We start from the raw sequence: 18667 nt of genomic DNA on the forward strand, positions 1-18667 counted from the left end.
AGATTTGAAGAGATGGAAGACACAAGGTCGTTCGGCAGCGGAAAGCGGTCAACAGGGAAAATCAGGCTATCTTGGCATCTCCACTGTTATATAACCACCAACTAGAATACAAGAATATCATACTCCACCAAAGGAAAAAGCAAAGGGAAAATATCGTCACTGTCTGGGCATTATTTGCAAGACAGTTGGGTGTCAGACATAATGGCTATGTTTTGCGCACATGCGAAAAGTATCTGCATGCAAAAGTGAGGCGGGAGAATGAAGTAATTCCTGTGGGTATCCGATATCTTATCAGCCATGCTTAGCGGAGAATTCTCAATCATCCATCGCGGTGAGAGCGTGGAAGGAGTGGGATCTGCAGTCAAATCCGACGGGACGTCGTCAATGGTCCAAACCGAGCTTGAGCCCCGAACTACCAAAGCTTTAGGGACCAACTCCGAGGAACTGCTTGTCATTGTTGATCAGCAACGAGGCTCAAGCTTGGGTATGACTATTCTCTCCAAAATATAATCCGGGTGGCAAATATCTCTGCAGGCAGTCGAAAGCAGAAAAAGAGCAGTGTGGCGGAGCACTGTAGCACAACTTGTGGCTGGTGCTTTTACATGGCCAGATACCATTGGCTACTTTGCTTGACTCTGCCACATCTCCCTCAGCAATGGCATCCCAGTCAAGCTTCGATCCTTTGAGGTTCCATCCCTGGAGTTTAACAAGTTGGTATGAACTCCTCGCCCGACTTGCTTGTCCAAACCCTGTATGCCTTGGGCTCTTAACTTCCCTAGCATAGCCTCAATCCTGGAGAATAAGCAAATGACTTGGGTTACAGAGATCATTGGTAACTTGAAGTTCGAGGCCAAGAGGTAATATCCCCACAGTTCCTCCCTCGATATTGTAACATTATGGCAATGACTAGTATTATGGGGTTTTATTTTACATCCAGTGTTATCCCTGTTTATTTCTGTAAGGCAGAAAAAGGAATGAAATTAATTGAAATAAATTAAATAGTGTTTTTTTTATAAAAAAAAAAAAAAGAAAAAAAAAGAAAAAAAAAAACTTCCTATCATCTGTAATCAGCATACGGTGTGATAGATATATGCTACCTAGCAACTAACCCATGAACAATATATCCATTCAACCCAGAAACAAACCCAAACCAGCCTCCCTCCCATACAACCTATGATCGCAAAAGCTAGGATAAATTCCATCTTGCAGCTACCCTCAATATCCGACCCCAATGTCCGACCCCAATATGCGATCCTATTTCTGAACCCTAGAAGCTGTGGACCGTTGCTCGCGATCTAAAGGCCGAGGGTGGACCAGACAGAGGTGGGTCTCCCCGGGGAGGTTCTACCCGCATAAAGTTCTAGAGCTTTTAATAATCAATCCCTTAACTTGTGGAGATGGTCAAAACAGCAAGAAAAAAAGAAAATGGAATGGAAAACCGTTTTCTGGGTATAGTTGGACGTGTTCTAGACTATTGTCTTTCGTTGTGCCTCTGGCCTTGCTGGGTTCTTAACTATTGACTTATGTCAGGGATTATATATGATACTGTGGGGATATATTCTTGAGTTGCGTTTCATTGAGGGAGGGAGAGAATTGGTAAGATGCGTAAAAAGAAGTTTCTTTTAATTCTATTTAGAGAGTAGATTTTGTAGTCTATAATGACGGAAAGATGCGCTTCTATTCGTGGCTAATGTACATGGATCGGGATTAATACGGTTTCGGATGAGCATAGAGAGATCAAGAGATGAGTAGTGACACCGCCTTACCACCCCCCCAAACCCAAGAAGAACAGATAATGCAAAGTTCATCAAAGAATGGTACGCTGTGAATATGCACTTTGGTCCTTCTAATCCGTTGAACGTATCCGAGAAAATGAAAGCGAAGGTAGTACTATACAGGCTTCGGATAGGATGGCATAAAGATGCGTTAGAGGCGGCGTGAGAGGTGTACTAAGAAGTTGTTCCGAAGAGGCGGAGGATAACCTCGTACCTATTATGTAGTTAGATATAGTGAACATAGTCATAGGATGGCCCCGTAAAGAACAACCTACATTCCGAACATGATCGCGGCCGACGGAACGACACGGAGCAAGTGTGGTGTCAGGCCGCCATACAACCCGAGCATGCCCTCTTCCTTCCAGACAGTCTTAAAGCACTGCATAAGACCGGTATATTTCATCTGCACCTTGCCGTCTCCGACGGATACAGTCGGCGCTTGCCTCAGTCTGGTACGGACAACCTCATGAGGGTAGGTGGCAGCTGCGGCGATCAGCTTAGCCAAGCCTGCGGAGCATATCCGTCCACCCCACAGTTCCACATCGTCCCAGCTATCGTAGGTATAGTTGGGGTCGGCACGCTTCGCCGATTCCCTGCGGGCGAGGAACATCTTCATCTGCTCGTACATCACCCATTGGAGCGTCGACTCGGTCACGCCAAGGTACGAAGCTGAAAGTCCTTTATATAAGCCGCGGATACCCTCGTGGCGCACCGTCTGCTTGATACAGTCCCAACTGTTCTTGTACTGCCGGCCCTTGCCATTGTGGTGTTCGGCATTGGATTTGTCTAATTGGAGACGTGTCTTCACAAGCCAAATCGGGTTGGTGGCTGTTCCCGTGGCGATACCGGCGACAGCCGCAGCGGTCAGATGGATTCCAACGGGCGTTTCTTGGGAGTTTTGGTAGTTGAAGTGATCGCTCAATATCCGTTTGCCATTCCCATATACGTAAAAGTTGATAGCGCGAGCAGGAACCACTCCGATCAAATTCGGCCCCAAGCCCTTAAATAAAGCCCGCCAACCTTCGTGTACGTGGATCGAGCGTAGGATCTGGAATGTTTCACTAAAGTGCACAAGAGCACTTCGAGGCAGGGATGTGAGTGAAGAAGACGGCGGTAAGGGATGAGCGGCGCGGAGAGATCGGAGCTGCGCTTGGTAGAAGTCGGATTGCAAACGTGTTTTTAAGACATCAAGAGGAGAGGTGAGCGTCGCGGCGGTCATACCACCAAGTCTATGCAATATGGAATGTCAGTTCAGGCTGCCAAACGCCGTATGAAAGGGCGTAACTATGGGTTAGAGTTGTATATGCTTACCCACCAGCGACAAAATGAGCGAAGGGTTTTGCCTGGTCCTTTTTGTCGGATTTCTGGACAGAAGGGTGGGCCGGTTGCGGGACAACATCACCGGTTTCCCTTGACTGAACAATTATGACTTTACCGATGTTCTTCTGGGTGTCCTCAACGGCCAGATGCGCCGGCGCAGAGCTGGTGTGAGGTGTGGCGGAGAAGGGCATATCAGCAGCCACGAAGGCTAAGCAGAACGGTAGATAAAAGAAGTGGAAAGCACGAGATACCAAAAATTAAAACCATTTGCTGTAGAACTCGAAGAATGGGCCTATGAAGGAGAAGAGAACGAGATAGTGTGAAGCTGGCCAGACAATCCCTCTCGATAAGTAGGCACCAAATCTTTTGACCAGAACATTTTTTGGGGACGGCCTTCACTATTGGCGGAGCCTGGGCGGATGGCTCTGTGACCGCCGATTGGAAATCTCTACGCCGCTTTATCTTAGTGGTCCAAATATTAGTGGCCTTGCATGACATTTGACATCAACCTTTTTTTTTCAAGTCTTCAAGCATAAAATGAAGGTCATAATACATTACACGTGTTGACAGTCGAAAGACTACCATATTTAAAAGCTTTCAAGCCAACAAACTACTTGCGCGTGCTTTCAGGTGAGCCTCTCGATCATTTGCCAAGGTATTGGCGACTCAATAATTGCAGTTACTTTGTCAAACATATAGAACACACATGGATACAGCTATGTTTGGAGTCGTGCGTGCTCATGTAAGTAGGCAGCAATTCTTGTTACACACACCAACATATCCCAATTCACCTTGTATTGCAAAGTGCAAGATTCCAGATCGTTGAGATTGTGGCGGGGGCAAGGTGTCCATATTTTTGTCATATTCTAGGGCTTAGAGCGGCGCGTGTAGCAAGTCAAAGGAAGACAGGTCAGAGCTCCGGCTGATGATGGCTGAACAGGGAATCGAAATTTTTGTTTTTTGTTTCATTCAGGGGAATCTATGCACAGGCTGAAATGTGCTAGTACATCCGAGTACCCTTTTTCGCTTCGTCTCAATGTAAAATCCACCCTTAGATGGCCAAACCCAGAAACACCAAACAACCGCATCGACCTGACCATTCTATTCGTTTAGATGTGGGTGTCGTAGGGGATGGGGGTGATGGTCTCGGCGCTGACACCCTCGACAACGTGAGCCTCACGGGGACCGACGGGCTGGCGCTTAAGGTGGAGGTGGACGCCCTGCTCCTTAGCCTGACGCTTCTTCTCGGCGTTCTGCTTGACACGCTTGATGAAGTCCTCACGAGAGCGAGAGTGCTTGACGTGCTCGATGCGGATGTTGACGCGCTTCTCGAGGTAGCGGTTGCGGACGACCTTGTAGAGGAGGACACCGACGGAGGACTTGGTGACGTTGTAGACAACTCCGGTCTTGCCGTTGTAGACCTTGTAGGGCATACTATTCCAATCTCAGCTAACGATCCTTCGCAAATTGACAAAGGTAAACGGCAAGTCCATTTAACACGGATTTGTCGCCTTTTTTTTTTTTCAACGGGCGGGAAAAACTGACCCCTTCTGAACGGCACCGTTGACCTTGATATCGACGATGTCGCCAACCCTAGAAACATATCAGATCCTGCACGTTATACACAATAACGTCCCATCCTCGCGATGAATTTTGGCGTACCGGTAGGTCTTCAGGTAAGTCGACAGGCGGATCTGGCCGTGTTCCTTGAAGTTGCGGCTGAAGGCATACTATCATATCAAAAAACCGTCGTCAGCGCACCCTATCCAATCAGGGTTATAATCCCGTCATTTTCTTCATTCGCAAACATACCCGAGTGCCGGATCTCAAACCGTGAGAGTGACCCATGTCGACGGTGTTGGTGGTGCTGGAGTTGGGAACTTGTCGACTACGAAGTGCTTCACTCTGCCGCCCTTCCCAATGGTGTAGACTTCTTCGGATGCTTAGTGCGCCGTCCCGCTTAGTTTGGGGTTGCAGCCCTAGGCCCTACTACCCATTTCAGTCAATAGCGGTTTGACTAGCCTTAGTCAGGAAATTTAGGGTCTTGGGGCAGAACCCTCTGGCGCTAGGCCGATTTGAGTTCCACTCCGATCCACTCTCGCTTATTCTCTAAAACGCAACTTCATCTTCGAAGTTCAACGATTTTCGTGTAGTTTGGTGTGTTCGACAACCTCGCGACAATTCAGCAGCCATGGCCCCCGTTCCGTGAGTTTACGGCTCCATGATGATCAATGTTCGAATCGCATTATGCTAATGATCATTCTCTCGTTACAGTCGCGTCTACTCCAAGACCTACAAGGTCCCCCGTCGTCGTAAGTAGCCTTATCGATGGAAATTTGATACCTTGCCTGGGTTTTCGGTCATATGCTAATATCTGCGCAGCTTTCGAGTCGGCTCGTCTGTTAGTACTCTCCGGCCACTAAGCAGAAGCGTGCTTCTGTTTATGTCGTGTGTTCCTGTTCCTAACCTATTTGCACTAGTGACTCGGAACTGAAGGTTGTCGGCGAGTACGGCCTCCGCAACAAGCGTGAGGTTTGGCGTGTCCAGCTCACCCTGTCCAAGATTCGTCGTGCTGCTCGGTATGCGCTCGTCTACCCCGATCCGAAAAAACCAGCACCCTGGATACAATAGAAGGGTTTCTAGACCAATGTCTGACCTCAATTTTAGTGAGCTGCTCACCCTCGACGAGAAGGACCCCAAGCGTCTGTTCGAAGGTAACGCTTTGATCCGTCGTCTGGTCCGTATCGGTGTGCTCGATGAGTCCCGCATGAAGCTCGATTACGTCTTGGCCCTCCGTGTCGAGGACTTCTTGGAGCGTCGTCTCCAGACCTGCGTCTACAAGCTTGGCCTCGCCAAGTCCATCCACCACGCCCGTGTCCTGATCAAGCAGCGCCACATCCGCGTCGGCAAGCAGATCGTCAACGTTCCCTCCTTCATGGTCCGTCTTGACTCCCAGAAGCACATCGACTTCGCTCTCACCTCCCCTTACGGTGGTGGTCGCCCCGGTCGTGTCCAGCGCAAGAAGGCCGCTGCTGCCCAGGAGGGTGGTGACGATGCCGCTGAGGAGGATGATGAGTAAATCATTTAAACCGGAGTATGGACGGGTTTCGTTATGGAACATAAAAATATGGGGCCTCTACTGTGACTGCAGCATAGCGTCTGATGTTGTACGATCATACCATTCAATGAATAAAACGATAGCCTTCAGGCTCATTTCGAAACCTGAATTTCACTTCATACGTCCATTTGTAGTCCCTGTAATATTGTACGCCTATATATCCGTCACGTATCTTCCGTAACGCCCGTTGCCCGTTATATCATAGTCATCCACGCCTCCTGCCTCCCAGGTCTTCATTATCCCTCAACACCCACCAAATGTTTGAGTGTTTCTTCCGCACTTCTATACCATCTTCCGACTTCCTCCAGCCCGTCACTCTCTCCTTCTTGCTTCTTCCTCTCGGCCTCACGAGCCTGGGTGACCGCCTCTGACTTCCGTCTTTCAAGAACACCCAGCTCTCGCTCCACTGCCTCCGCCTCTCGTGTCTTGCGGGGCAACGCGTTCTGTACTGCAGCAAGCTGCCGGTTTAGAGAAGCAAGCTCCGCTTCCCGCTCAGCCAAAAGCGACAGAGTCGCGGGAAGTGGAAGATTCTGCGAGGAAGCGTCCGTATTGGATGCTTGTTTGGCACGTAGTCCGGCGATCGTGGACTCAAGATTCTCGATGGACTCGGGTAGAGTAGAAAGCTGCGTGATCTGTAATTCAACATTATTATACCCTGTTGCGATACCAAGCTTGTTAGCGCGTCTTTGTGCTTCCTCTCCCTATTCGGGATCGTATTGGTGACCGCCAACATGGGGGATCGATCATTGCAGGGGACGCATGGGATACTAACGATTGGCGAGGTCGCGGCCCGTCTTCTCCATCTCTGTGATCATCGTACGGACTTCTTCTTTGCGCGCCTTCAGTTCCGCCTTCACCTCTGCCAATTGCGTCTCGAGTTCCACGTTCTCATTATGGCCGACCACCAGCGGAGGATCGCCCACGATCGCACGCAGGAATTTTTCTTTCGTCACTTGCTCGACATATGAAAAGCGTAGTTTTGAAAAGAGTTCCTTCACCGCAAGCGTTAGTACGCGTATGTATCCTGAACAGCAGTACTCGCACCTTGTAGTGTGTCAGGTCGGCCTCGAGCGAAGCGGGGGTGGGGTTATCGATAATGGAAGCATCCGAGGTACGCTTCGGTAGTGAGTTGCTTGGATTGTCAGCGTCAGGCGCGAAGATCGGTTCACTGATGCGAACAATAGCGAGATGTGACTTTAAATCCCCATTGTTTTTCTCCAGTTGCCGGAGCTGTTCGAGTGTAGCTGCAGGGTTAATATCCAACATGATTTTTTTTGATGTTTTGCAATAAGTAATGTTCTTTGAGATAGTATGCGTTGCGACAGTAAGGGACAAGCTGATAGCCTTTGCCGTGTCAATGTCAACGATAAGTCCCCGTCAATGCGCTGATGGTTGAACCGCGTCGGCAGAATATGCGGAGATAAACAAAATGAAGCACCGCTGATCTTCCCTGCAGGCGGTGAAGTCCCCACCAGGGTGAAGGTCGGCTAGTATGACGGATCAATTCACCATTTCTCTCCTACATCGCGGATCTCGAATCAGTGCGACAGATGCTGCGCTCTGCTTTGGTTTTATGGATCGCAAAGTGCTACAGTGCTAGCGGGCATCTGACCTTTCCGGCTTTATAACGGCATACCTATCTATCATTTTAGGTCAAATCGCAGTGTTCCTTCAATAAACGCTCTTACTACTTTTGGAGCTACGATGCCTCTCAATACAGGGAGAGCGAATAACAACCTCGAGGACGATGACTACGTTGCGCAAGTGCTCGCAAATGAAGCGCGAGATAGTTCCCTGAAGTATTCTGCGTTGGGTATGGGGGCTTATATGCCGAAAAGGTAAATGATCACTTCTAATGCCTCGATTGTACCAGAGCTGATAAGCATTGATCATAGGCCTACAGGAGCTGCCCCTAAACCGAATACGCGATTCTTACGGCACATAATCAAGGAGACAGATAGCCACAATGCGGCCTTGAAGCGAAAGGAAGAGAGGGAAGCCAGAAAACGAATGCGACAGCTACGGAGCCAACCTGCCCCATCATCGCACGATTCCAGGAGTGATCACCATAGCCGCCAGCATCGATCAGATGATCGTGAGTCACATCGGGACCGAAGGGAAGAGAAACATGTCTCCTCTCGAAGAAGACATAGGAGTCGTTCAGCTTCAGCAGACAGAGATCGTTCTCATCGACACCGACGGGGGCGTGTTTCCAATGGTGAAGACGAAGACCGACACAGGTCATCTCGGAGAAGCCGTCGGCATCGAACCTATTCCCAGTCGAGAAGTCGGTCTCCACAAGAGGGCCGTGAAACTAAGTCTCGCAGTCGCCACCATCGGCATCGGAGACGCTCTAGGTCACCTTTAAGGCCCCGGTCGCGATCGCCTGAAACGCAGGATCAGCGTAGGCACAGAGACTGCGAGCGCGCGCATTCTCATAAATCTCACGAACATGTCCCCTCCGGGAGGAGCTCTACGACTAGACACAAAGCATCGTCGCCACTTCCCCCCACAAATGCCCCAGATCAGCCAGAGTATGACTCGGACCCCCTTGAGGATATTGTCGGCCCCCTACCCCCGCAGGTGGGTGGAGCTAATAGCGCCGCGCCGGTTCGCTCCCGGGGACGGGGTGCCTACAAACCTAATATGAGCAATATTGATGCGCATTTTGCCGCCGACTACGACCCTTCATTGGATGTGCAGCCAGAAGAGGACGATGTGGATGCTGGAAGTAAGCCCAGTCGCCGTCCTGTGGCCGGCCTGATGACGGGAGACGATGACTGGGAGCTCGCTCTTGAAGCAGTCCGAGACCGAGCCCGTTGGAAGCAGAGAGGCGAGGATAGATTACGCGAAGCAGGATTTGATGATGCTTTTGTAAAGCAGTGGAAAAGCAACACTACTACTACAGCTGGGGACTCTGAAGGTCTGGCAGAGGAGGTGAAGTGGTCAAAGGAAGGTGAAGGTCGAGAATGGGATCGCGGGAAGTATATTAACGAGGAAGGGCATATTGATGTTAAGGCTTCTTGGTAGTTTGTGCCATGCCTATTCATAAGCTTCATAAGCGTACCTTGGGTTCGGCGTTCAGCGAGCTGGGATCGTGTCTATCTGTGAAATTCTTTTATTGCAGTTGTTTCGGTTCATCAATCACTAGATATCCTGCATGAATGACAGACTTGTATTTAATACCAATGCCCTGCGCAAAGATATATAACGGATGCCTTTGGCCTCACACATGACATTCTACCCAACCATAAGCCATCATTAACACTAACTAAGGTTACCTTTATGATCTAAAAGATGTTAAACATAATAACAACATGAACAATGACTAAAAAAGGAGAATGAGGATCTTATCAGATCCCATTTAACGTTTCCCGATCCACCATGCCAAGACAACCCTCCTGGAAATTCCGCGTTCCGTCCAGAAGTGCGGAACCACACCTATTCCTACATTTCTAATTGATTCCCAATATCACCAGAAATCCACATAATCACACCATGACCATAAATCAGCACCAGAGAACTGATTATTTTTCCAAAGGAATCAATTACTAAAACATATATTACCTTGCGTAATCTATCCACGGTACAATCTCTGAATAGACCTTGTAGACTCTGCTATATCCATACTCAAACTTGCCCGCTTCCCCTCTCCATTCTTCCTGCCCCCCACATTGCCCTTCATCCTATAGACTAGCACAATGACAGATGCATTCGCCTTTGAGTATCCCTCGCCGTTGGCGGGGTATGAGAACCTGGAACCGCTTCCGGTGTGAGTACTGTATTTGCCAAAGACATAAAATGTTCCTGAAGGCTAACAAGAACTGCAAGAGAATTCAACGAAGACGGCAAATCCATTAAGAATCCCCAACACGGCGTCCGAAGCAAGGCGTACGAAGAGTTCCCCGATCCGCTAGCCAAGGATCGACAAGGGGGATTCGACGTCCACATCTATCATTTCCAGGTTTGTGTTTACCTGTGATTTTATCGGTCGCAAGCCGTTTACTGATCGTGCAACAGAATAATCCCGACCAAGTCGCATACGCTAGGGCTCTTTACGAACGAGTCCGCCGTGAATGTATGTACTGCCTATCCCCTCCCAGCTTCCATTTTGCACTGCTGTAATCTCACAAAGGAGACTAGTTTATCTAACTCCTTTATCTAGTCCCCGAGCTACGCATATATCGATTCTATGAAGGACCACTTGGACCGCACCCCATCGCTATGTTCGAGGTTAACCTGTTCACTCCGGCCCAGTTTGGAGCGTTTATTCCCTGGCTTATTATCAATCGGGGCCCGCTGAGTGCGTTGCTTCACCCGAATTCGACTGAGGAGGAGGAGGAGCGGAATCATACGCAGCGGGCGACGTGGTTGGGGGAGAAGGTTCCGTTGGATCTGAGGATCTTTAAGCTGATGAAGAAGGAGGCGGCGACGAGGAAGAAGGAACTGAATGGGAGGAATTGATGAAATATTCGAGTATGCCTTTGTTGACATGTATTAGAGCCCATGATTCGATTGATATTAAGGAGTTATATCTTGGAGCCAGTAGGCAATTGTTTATTGTAGGTGTCAGTAGACTTGCTCTTGCAACGATGGTGGAATTCCCGATGATATCATGGGATGACCAACGTGACTTGTCGATCACACGCCACGTTGGTCATCGATTGGATGCTTATTTTGTCTCATGCAGCAATGTTCGCGGAGGGCTGAAATAGTCTACGAAAATCCAAACTGTGCTAAAGAAATGCCCCTCCTGATAAGCTTCTACGGTTTGATTCCGAGTATCCCCTGGCTGCGTGTGAGCCGAGAGAATGAAGGCATGGGTTTTCATCGGATAGTACCTGTCAGTCGTCACGTTGTTGATTTATGAGACATGCGTGAATCATTCGGATGTGATGGCCCGAGGTCTTGCAGGTAGCCGTCGGAGGGTCAGCTGCGGCATGTGAGTACTAGCAAAATCTGCATCACTTTTCCCATTTCAGTTCCTATCACAGGTCTTTGAAGGCTGTCTGTCTCTCGTGACCGAGTCGGGGAGTATGGCCGAAGGCCTTTTAAAGCCGGGGAGGTGATGTCGCAGAAGGAAAGAGCGATGCTCAGCGAAAGCAAAATAGAAATGCCCAACGGGCCCAAGGCATATTGACCTTAGCTACCAACTCTTACCTTATATTACTGGGGTCAAGATGTGGAACCCAAGTCTCCCGTGGCTTTCATGTGCTCTTCAAGTGCCCATCCTGAGGGCCGAGTCTCCTCCTGCAATGTTTCATGTCGCTCCACCAGACTTGTCTGCTACGGCGATACCGGGTTACGTATTGGAGTACGGTGAGTGATCTAATGCCTATGGATCACAACATTCTAACAATCTGTCAGCACCGTTAGTCTGGCTACATAGTCAGGATGTATACCTGCCCTCTGACATCGGGGAGCAGCTTTTACACACGGCGCCGACGGTGGATTGGAAGCCAATAGAGGGGGCCTCCTCGCCAGTAACGCTCAATAACCTTGACCAGCTCAACAACCATGGCAATACGAGTGTTTATCTGACTTCTAAGGAAGGCATTGATGCTGACCCCCAGCCGGCCTGGTTTGGAGGCGTTAAGCCTAATGCGGAGGGACGGACACAGAACGCAGTCTCTTCGACCATTATTGTTCGAGACCACGGAGATGGGACTCTGGACGCTTTTTATTTCTATTTTTACGCGTGAGTAATGTCTCTACCTTTCAGTGCGAATTCGCGTTATGCTCACCGGATTTGTAGGTATAATCAGGGCAACACGGTTATTGGAATGGAGTTCGGGAACCATATAGGAGACTGGTCAGTTACAAGGCCGATCATTTTCCAAATCTGGAAACTGACGCAGTTCTTAACAGGGAGCATAACATGATCCGGTTCTCAGAAGGTGTCCCACAAGCGATCTGGTATAGCCAGCACGCCTCCGGACAGGCGTTTACGTACCGTGCAACGGAGAAAAAGGACAAGCGGCCGATTGCATATTCCGGGAAAGGCACCCATGCTAACTATGCTATCTCTGGGTATGTACTTCCATACATCGTTTCGCCCGTGAATGATGAGATGTTAAGGCTCGCCTCGGTGAACGCAGAAACCACGACCATACCATTCCTGGTTTCAATCTCCCTGGTGGACTGATCGTGGACCAGACTGACCAGGGGACATTGTGGGACCCGATTCTGAGTGCATATGCGTACAAGTATGATGCTTCTGAGGAAATCTTCCAGCCCTATGACTCTGGATATCCGGTCGAGTGGTTGAACTTCAACGGCCAATGGGGAGATGATGCGCTGCCGGGAGGGCCAGAACTGTTTGGACAGAAAAAGTACGCCGCGGGGCCGAATGGACCGAAATTCAAGAAGCTCGTCAGGGAAAAAGTGTGCCCGAGTAGCCCCTGTGTTGTGCTTCCTTTCCGGATCTGGGAGAATCAGACATTGGCAGAGTATGGGCAATGATGGATCTACTGCATTTGCAAACGGTCACTGTGCATATGGATGTGGAGTCTAGGGGGAAATATCTCAGCCCCTGAAGGGATGCGTAGACCATGTTATATTTTATTTACTCTTCCATTCACAAGAGCATCGCGGCCCGATTTTGGATTGCGTCACGTAAGATGGGGATCGACGCGACAATTTGCGATCGCAATAAGGTGCCGGTCACATATGAACTAAGAATCAAGACTACTAATTAGTTAAGTGTTGTACTATTAACCTTTCCTGGCATAGCGATCTGGCCACAGGCTATTCTTTCTATTGGTATTTAGTCACCGAATACATGATTTTTCGGGAGAGGTCAGTTTCTTTATTCCCCAATGACATGCTATTCTGATGCATAAACGTACATTACGCTGCGCTGGAGCTTATCTCATTCCGCTTCCTCCGAGATCATTCTCCACCCCGTTGTGGGTATCCATACTCTTTAACTACCTATCAGTAATATAGATAGCAGACAAGGGATTCTTCGATTGGCCTGCTTCCCTGGTAATAGCATTCACTCGAGCAAGCAAGCAACGGTTTACGAACAGAGGCTTAGGGACTATGTCTAGCCACGAAGGCTATCTTTCGGCCATTCTTTCGACTCGTAGCTTGACCGGTGGTTTCGCCGCCATAGTCATCAGGATAGATTAAAGACACCGCGTGTTTACTGAGGGGTAAAGGATAGACCTCGTCAGCAGGATTATACTACTTAACGGACGTGGTACATCTGATTGTCAGCACATCATCAAAGAACCGCCACGGAAACCTACAACTCCAACTGCCACTGAGGCGCCATCCGCTTTTCCTTTGTTCTGGAGCCCTTGGAGGACCACCCAGATCAATAGATGCAATTGCTTCATTTGCACGAAGAACGGCTAGCCATCTTCTGGTGTACCCTCTCCGAACGGACGTGACCTGCCATCGTGGAGAGGACCACCTCGCGCAGTATCGATTTGAGAATCAGGTGAAACGACATACATTCTGCCCTAATCGTGAGACTTCGATAATGGTCGATTTTAAGCAGTCTCCCTTTGAGAAGGAGAGAAAAAGAATCGCAATTAATGTATGCCTGGGCTGATATAAGCAACCTCTCTTTTTGGAAGGACACTATTTCTAACGGCCCACTTTGTCTTGCCTGCTCTATTTCCCTCCTGTTCTCATGCTCTGTAGATCTGCACGCGCGAAGGCATTGAGGATAAGCTGGACGAATTAAACTATCGGGTTTTCGACGGCAAGAATAAACTTGGACCACCACCGTATGCCATTTGAACGGATGGATGGAGTTACCTCATAGAATAGGGTTCATTCCCTGGGGGTTAATTCCTGAGACTCGAAGCCTTTTGCACTCCCAGCGTTGAATTTTACAGCTTACAACTTGTCTGCGGATTCATGCGAAAGCTCCGAGGTCTAGCCAATCAGAACATTGGCTGCCGAACCAAATTTCATCCGGCTCTTACCGTACGGATACCTCGTGTAACAGGTTCAAGGCCTCGCTCGGTCCAAAAAAAGGGAAGATTGTTTTGTTTGTATGTACGTGTTCCAAGTTGATGATAGAGATGGAACTTCTAGAAATTGCTTAAAAAATGGAGCTTCATGATCTTTAATCAAATCCATGACGGGCGGAAATGCATGGCGGATGCAGTGTTTAATGACCGGAGGGATGTCAGATACCCACGTGTGGACATTGATCATCAATTGATCAAAAAAAGGATGCTTCCTTAAGTCATTTGGAAGACGGGTGAGAGTGGGCCTTACGTAATTCCGTACCGTACCGCTATCATACGTCTTGATCTTTCCATGGGATGGGGTGTGTTTACTTTCCAGTCACTGATGAGGCAATTAGAAGCACGATCCATTGCCTGTCTCTTGTCTCCAGCATTCCAAGTGTCAGGTATCATCATGTGGTACAATGTGTCATTCCTCAGGAACCAATGTCCCCCTTAAACACCAGGACTTTTAAGATCACCTCTCAGTAATGAGTATTGTTCAGTTTCTTTACTGTAATCGCAAAACCGGCTAGTGTCCCCGACCACGAGAAGCTAAAGTTCATCCACTCAGAAGCAGTGCTCGGCGCCTCCCCCTAACCTAAAAGACACTTAGAGCAGTGGGGGAACTCTGTGGGAAAGGCATTGCTTTTGTGTTGCCCCTGAATCTGTTCTCCGCCTCGGTGTGTGAAAAAAAAAAGCTCAAAACAAAGCAGAGACAGAGACAAAGATCAAGAATATCAGACTGCTCTGACGTTGAGACGAGCTTGACACTCACCACCAGGCAGCGTGGACTCTTATATTCCGGCGTGCTCGCAGTGCGAAGCAATAGCGGCTTCCTTCCCCCCCAGATATTGGCAGATCAGATAGAGGCAGAAGCATTGCCCTTCTAATATCCGTTCTCAGGCCGATCATCATCAGTTGTCCAACACTCTCGCTCTCTCATTTCGCTTCTTCCCTTTTACTGGCTCTCCTCAATTCCCGATTCCCCTTTCCCCTTTTGCGTTTCATGTTAATGCACCGCTTCAGTCGGACGCTGTGAGCAGGCTTCTTCACGGTCTTTATCTTTTTTTTTTTTTAATATTTTTTTTTCTGAGTCGAGATCGCATACACACAAGAAAAGAGAAAGAGAAAGAAGAAGAAGAAGAAGAAGAAGAAGAAGAAGAAGAAATATACGGCCGTAGTTCATCCGAGCTATAGCTTCAAAGTTGCAACAATCATTTCAATAGCTTATATCTCGGTGTCCTCTAGTAGAGACACTGGACTCAGCGCAACAGACACTTGCTGGGCTTGTGGATGTTGGTCAGTCAATTCCACTTTGACGTATCCGGACATCTCTTTTGTCGGGATTTTGCTGAATTGCGTCCGATAATTGCGCCCTGGTCCTGATTGACAGGAATCCATTGTGTGATTTGAAGCACTCGGTCACGAGGAAAGAAAATAGCTGGCGCTAGTGAGCTTCAAGACACATATTTATACTTAGCTAGATTGATTTGAGTGCGGCCCGCGACAGTTGATCAATTTCAAGGATCTGTAAGTGCTTACCTGTTAGTCCGTTGATCGTGTTGTTGGGGGGGGGGGGGGAGGGCTTGTTCGCATACCACATGGCCTTCCTCTATGAGCTGCGTCCAAGCGCATTGGCTGACATCTATCCACCATATGCTAGGTAACGAAGTCGACCAGGTTCGTTCCCGCTTCTTCAGAGTGAATATTTGGCAAGCGAATCTTTTATCTGAGACAACCATTCACAGTTACCCCACTTTTGCGCCAAAGTACCTCCGAAACCCCATCCGTGTTACCAACAATCGGGTGATTGGAAAGAGCCACCCGGGAAATACGACCAACCCCCCCGATGGCCACCACAACTCCAGGACCCCGTTCCCCGGGACACCATGCACCTTCCCCCGATATCGAGAACGGTGGTAAAGATCCACGCAGGAATTCCTCTTTAGGTTTCCTCCGTCGCTCCAAGTCAACAGAACCACTCGGTAAGAGCAAGAAGAACTCCAAGATCCCGGAAGACGAGCTACGAGCAATGCCGGTGCAACCTCCTCGTCTGCCCGACCTTTCTCCCGCCCCAATGCTGGAAAGTTTTGGAGGTGAAGAGCGAGGTCACGATACCACCAACGCGGCTGCTCTTTCGAACAACACACCCTCGTCCCAACGACAGCAACCCCCCTCTCGTGGCTCGATCAGCACGCCCAACTACGACCCTTACGCCCGTACAGAGAGCATGACACACCGTGGGCGTTTCAGCTACGCGAGCAGTGCCGTGAGCACTGTCAACAACCCGCGTAGGTTGCGTCGGCGCAAGGACCCTACCCCGTACAAGTAAGACCCGTTCCAATTACTTAGGTCATTCACCCTGGTTGTATATTAACTGTCCGCGTAGTGTCCTGGTCATTGGCGCTCGCAATTCGGGGAAGACATCATTCCTCAATTTCCTCAAATCGTCCTTGGCGATGCCAGCCCACAAGAATCCCTCTCGTCCAGCGGAGGAAATGGAATACCTAGACCATCACTCGCCCGCCAACCAGGGCTACACCTCCCAATACCTTGAGACAGAGATCGATGGAGAGCGCGTCGGACTAACATTGTGGGACTCTCAGGGGTTTGAAAGAAACATTGTTGACATCCAGTTGCGTGGCGTGACCGGATTCCTGGAAAGTAAATTTGAGGAGACCTTGAGCGAAGAAATGAAGGTAATTCGCTCGCCCGGAGTGCGAGACACCCACATCCACTGCACGTTTCTGCTTCTCGACCCCGTCCGTTTGGACGAGAACATCGCCGCGGCGGAAAGAGCCGCCCAGGGCACCCCTAAGGCGTCCGATGCACCGGTCCTTGGCGTTCTTGACGAGAATCTCGATATCCAAGTTCTTCGAACTGTGCTGGGCAAGACCACCGTTGTCCCCGTCATCAGTAAGGCGGACACAATCACCACGGCACATATGTCATATTTGCGGAAGGCGGTTTGGGACAGCTTAAAGAAGGCCAACATAGACCCGCTGGAGATTCTCACCCTGGAGGACCAGGAGGAATACACGTCTTCGGAGAGCGCTGATGAAGAAGAGGACGAGTCGCCCGAGGAAGACCAGCAAGAGCCCGGTTCACCTTCCACGAAGAGCCAAGGGTCTGGAACACAAGCCTGCTCTCAGATTCTGCCGTTCACCATTTTGTCACCGGACCCACACTCGCTGGCGGCTGGCGATGAGCCTGTCGGTCGTAAATTCCCCTGGGGGTTTGCGGACCCTTTCGACTCCGCACACTGCGATTTTGTCCGGCTCAAGGAGTCTGTGTTTAGCGAATGGCGTACCGAACTGCGCGAGGCTAGTAGAGTGGTTTGGTATGAGCGATGGAGAACTAGCCGCTTGAATCGGAAGGCCCCGACCCCTGGCGTTACTCCTTCGAAGAAGGTCTACGCTGGAAGGTTGGGTCCCCTTGACCAGGGACCTCGACTACGATAGTGGCAATATGGCTCTGCTAGGTGTTATCGGTGAATCAGGCGCCATTCCATAATGTACCTTCCCGTACGGAAACCAGGCCCCTTTGCTACTTGCTGAATGCCCTGGTAAACTCGACCGGTCTTATCGAAGCCGCAAACCTGGAAACTTGATTGATCTTGAGATAAAGCGACGGGCCGTGTAGTTCTCATTGCACGTCCCTCTCTACATTCGATTCTTTTTTTTTTTTTTTTTCATTATTCTCCTATTTCCTTTGTCCGTAACATTCCTGAAAGTGGGACGACCCGAGCTCAACCGGAACACCTCTGGGCAAGCCGAATGGCAGGCATAAAGACAGGAGTGCCTTTCTTGTCCGAAGGATTCCGGGGGAAAGAATACGGAGAAGCCTCGACTTTTTTTTTCTTTTTCTTCTTTTTTCTCTTCTAGTCCCCCACGAAATCACTTGTCTTGGGTACAGTTCCTACTGTTTCCATTTGCCTCGATAGCATTGACAGAAGCGGGTCTGATTTGTACTTCTGATATCCCCTATTGTGTGACCGTTTGTTGACTCTCCTTATACCATTGATGTTCTTACTGATATTACTTCCCCTTGATGTTTCGATGTCTTTTGATTCTGAGCACCCAACCCGTTTCCTTTTCTTTTTACCCCCGACAGAGTTTCCGGTTGATCAGCTTCATTTACCTTTTACTCCATATTTGCCCTATTCGCTTCCTTTCAAAACCCTGTATTTTTGACGTACATTGGTTCCTGTGACCAGATCTCTTTTTTTTTTTCCAAGCTACGCTGGCGTGGAGAAGTATGATTTTGAGAATCGAATCATTTGTACCTTTTAAAGAGCGGTCATTTCTCATGTCGCCCGCCATCTTGCTCGAGACCAAACCAGATTGTCCTTCGGAGTGCGTTACGCAGTAGAATCCCAACCTATTTCTCCGATGTAGGTAGCCGTTGGGAAGGTGTTGCACGTTGCACTAGACGGAAAGGTGATACCTGTACGATTCCATCATTTCCCCTCCCTTCTCCCCTCT

General features: G+C 49.3%; 7 protein-coding genes across 7 annotated transcripts; 4 read left to right on the forward strand and 3 right to left on the reverse strand.

Moving 5' to 3' along the window:
* Positions 1-1629: 1629 nt before the first annotated feature.
* On the reverse strand, positions 1630-3485 carry BDW43DRAFT_266387 (putative mitochondrial carrier protein (Rim2)). Its single transcript, XM_032040865.1, has 3 exons — positions 3087-3485; positions 2051-3004; positions 1630-1989 (listed from the first exon to the last, which is right to left on the reverse strand). The coding sequence occupies exons 1-3, from the start codon at positions 3284-3286 to the stop codon at positions 1950-1952; spliced, it is 1194 nt and encodes a 397-aa protein (XP_031903724.1). The 5' UTR covers positions 3287-3485; the 3' UTR covers positions 1630-1949.
* A 48-nt stretch (positions 3486-3533) lies between these two features.
* BDW43DRAFT_266393 (60S ribosomal protein eL21) lies at positions 3534-5066 on the reverse strand. Its single transcript, XM_032040866.1, has 5 exons — positions 4908-5066; positions 4758-4825; positions 4641-4688; positions 3649-4529; positions 3534-3557 (listed from the first exon to the last, which is right to left on the reverse strand). Exons 1-4 carry the CDS (start codon positions 4941-4943, stop codon positions 4205-4207), a joined length of 477 nt encoding a protein of 158 aa, XP_031903725.1. The 5' UTR covers positions 4944-5066; the 3' UTR covers positions 3534-3557; positions 3649-4204.
* A 95-nt stretch (positions 5067-5161) lies between these two features.
* Positions 5162-6322, forward strand: BDW43DRAFT_266400 (40S ribosomal protein uS4). The gene is made up of 5 exons (XM_032040867.1): positions 5162-5300; positions 5370-5407; positions 5478-5496; positions 5576-5674; positions 5763-6322. The coding sequence occupies exons 1-5, from the start codon at positions 5287-5289 to the stop codon at positions 6172-6174; spliced, it is 582 nt and encodes a 193-aa protein (XP_031903726.1). The 5' UTR covers positions 5162-5286; the 3' UTR covers positions 6175-6322.
* A 13-nt stretch (positions 6323-6335) lies between these two features.
* Positions 6336-7597, reverse strand: BDW43DRAFT_266404 (uncharacterized protein). Its single transcript, XM_032040868.1, has 3 exons — positions 7258-7597; positions 6986-7205; positions 6336-6868 (listed from the first exon to the last, which is right to left on the reverse strand). The coding sequence occupies exons 1-3, from the start codon at positions 7477-7479 to the stop codon at positions 6450-6452; spliced, it is 861 nt and encodes a 286-aa protein (XP_031903727.1). The 5' UTR covers positions 7480-7597; the 3' UTR covers positions 6336-6449.
* A 143-nt stretch (positions 7598-7740) lies between these two features.
* Positions 7741-9508, forward strand: BDW43DRAFT_266405 (uncharacterized protein). The gene is made up of 2 exons (XM_032040869.1): positions 7741-8051; positions 8109-9508. Exons 1-2 carry the CDS (start codon positions 7918-7920, stop codon positions 9241-9243), a joined length of 1269 nt encoding a protein of 422 aa, XP_031903728.1. The 5' UTR covers positions 7741-7917; the 3' UTR covers positions 9244-9508.
* A 406-nt stretch (positions 9509-9914) lies between these two features.
* Positions 9915-12675, forward strand: BDW43DRAFT_297914 (uncharacterized protein; the record flags this gene model as incomplete). Its single annotated transcript, XM_032044471.1, has 8 exons — positions 9915-9985; positions 10045-10177; positions 10234-10291; positions 10379-10596; positions 11457-11532; positions 11581-11911; positions 12082-12243; positions 12312-12675. The coding sequence occupies 8 exons, from the start codon at positions 9915-9917 to the stop codon at positions 12673-12675; spliced, it is 1413 nt and encodes a 470-aa protein (XP_031903729.1).
* A 3357-nt stretch (positions 12676-16032) lies between these two features.
* aspE (septin) lies at positions 16033-17644 on the forward strand (the record flags this gene model as incomplete). The annotated part of the gene is made up of 2 exons (XM_032046344.1): positions 16033-16511; positions 16573-17644. The coding sequence occupies 2 exons, from the start codon at positions 16033-16035 to the stop codon at positions 17642-17644; spliced, it is 1551 nt and encodes a 516-aa protein (XP_031903730.1).
* Between the last annotated feature and the right edge of the window lie 1023 nt (positions 17645-18667).

This window comes from Aspergillus alliaceus (genome assembly GCF_009176365.1).
Source record: "Aspergillus alliaceus strain CBS 536.65 unplaced genomic scaffold BDW43scaffold_7, whole genome shotgun sequence".
NCBI lineage: Eukaryota > Fungi > Ascomycota > Eurotiomycetes > Eurotiales > Aspergillaceae > Aspergillus > Aspergillus alliaceus.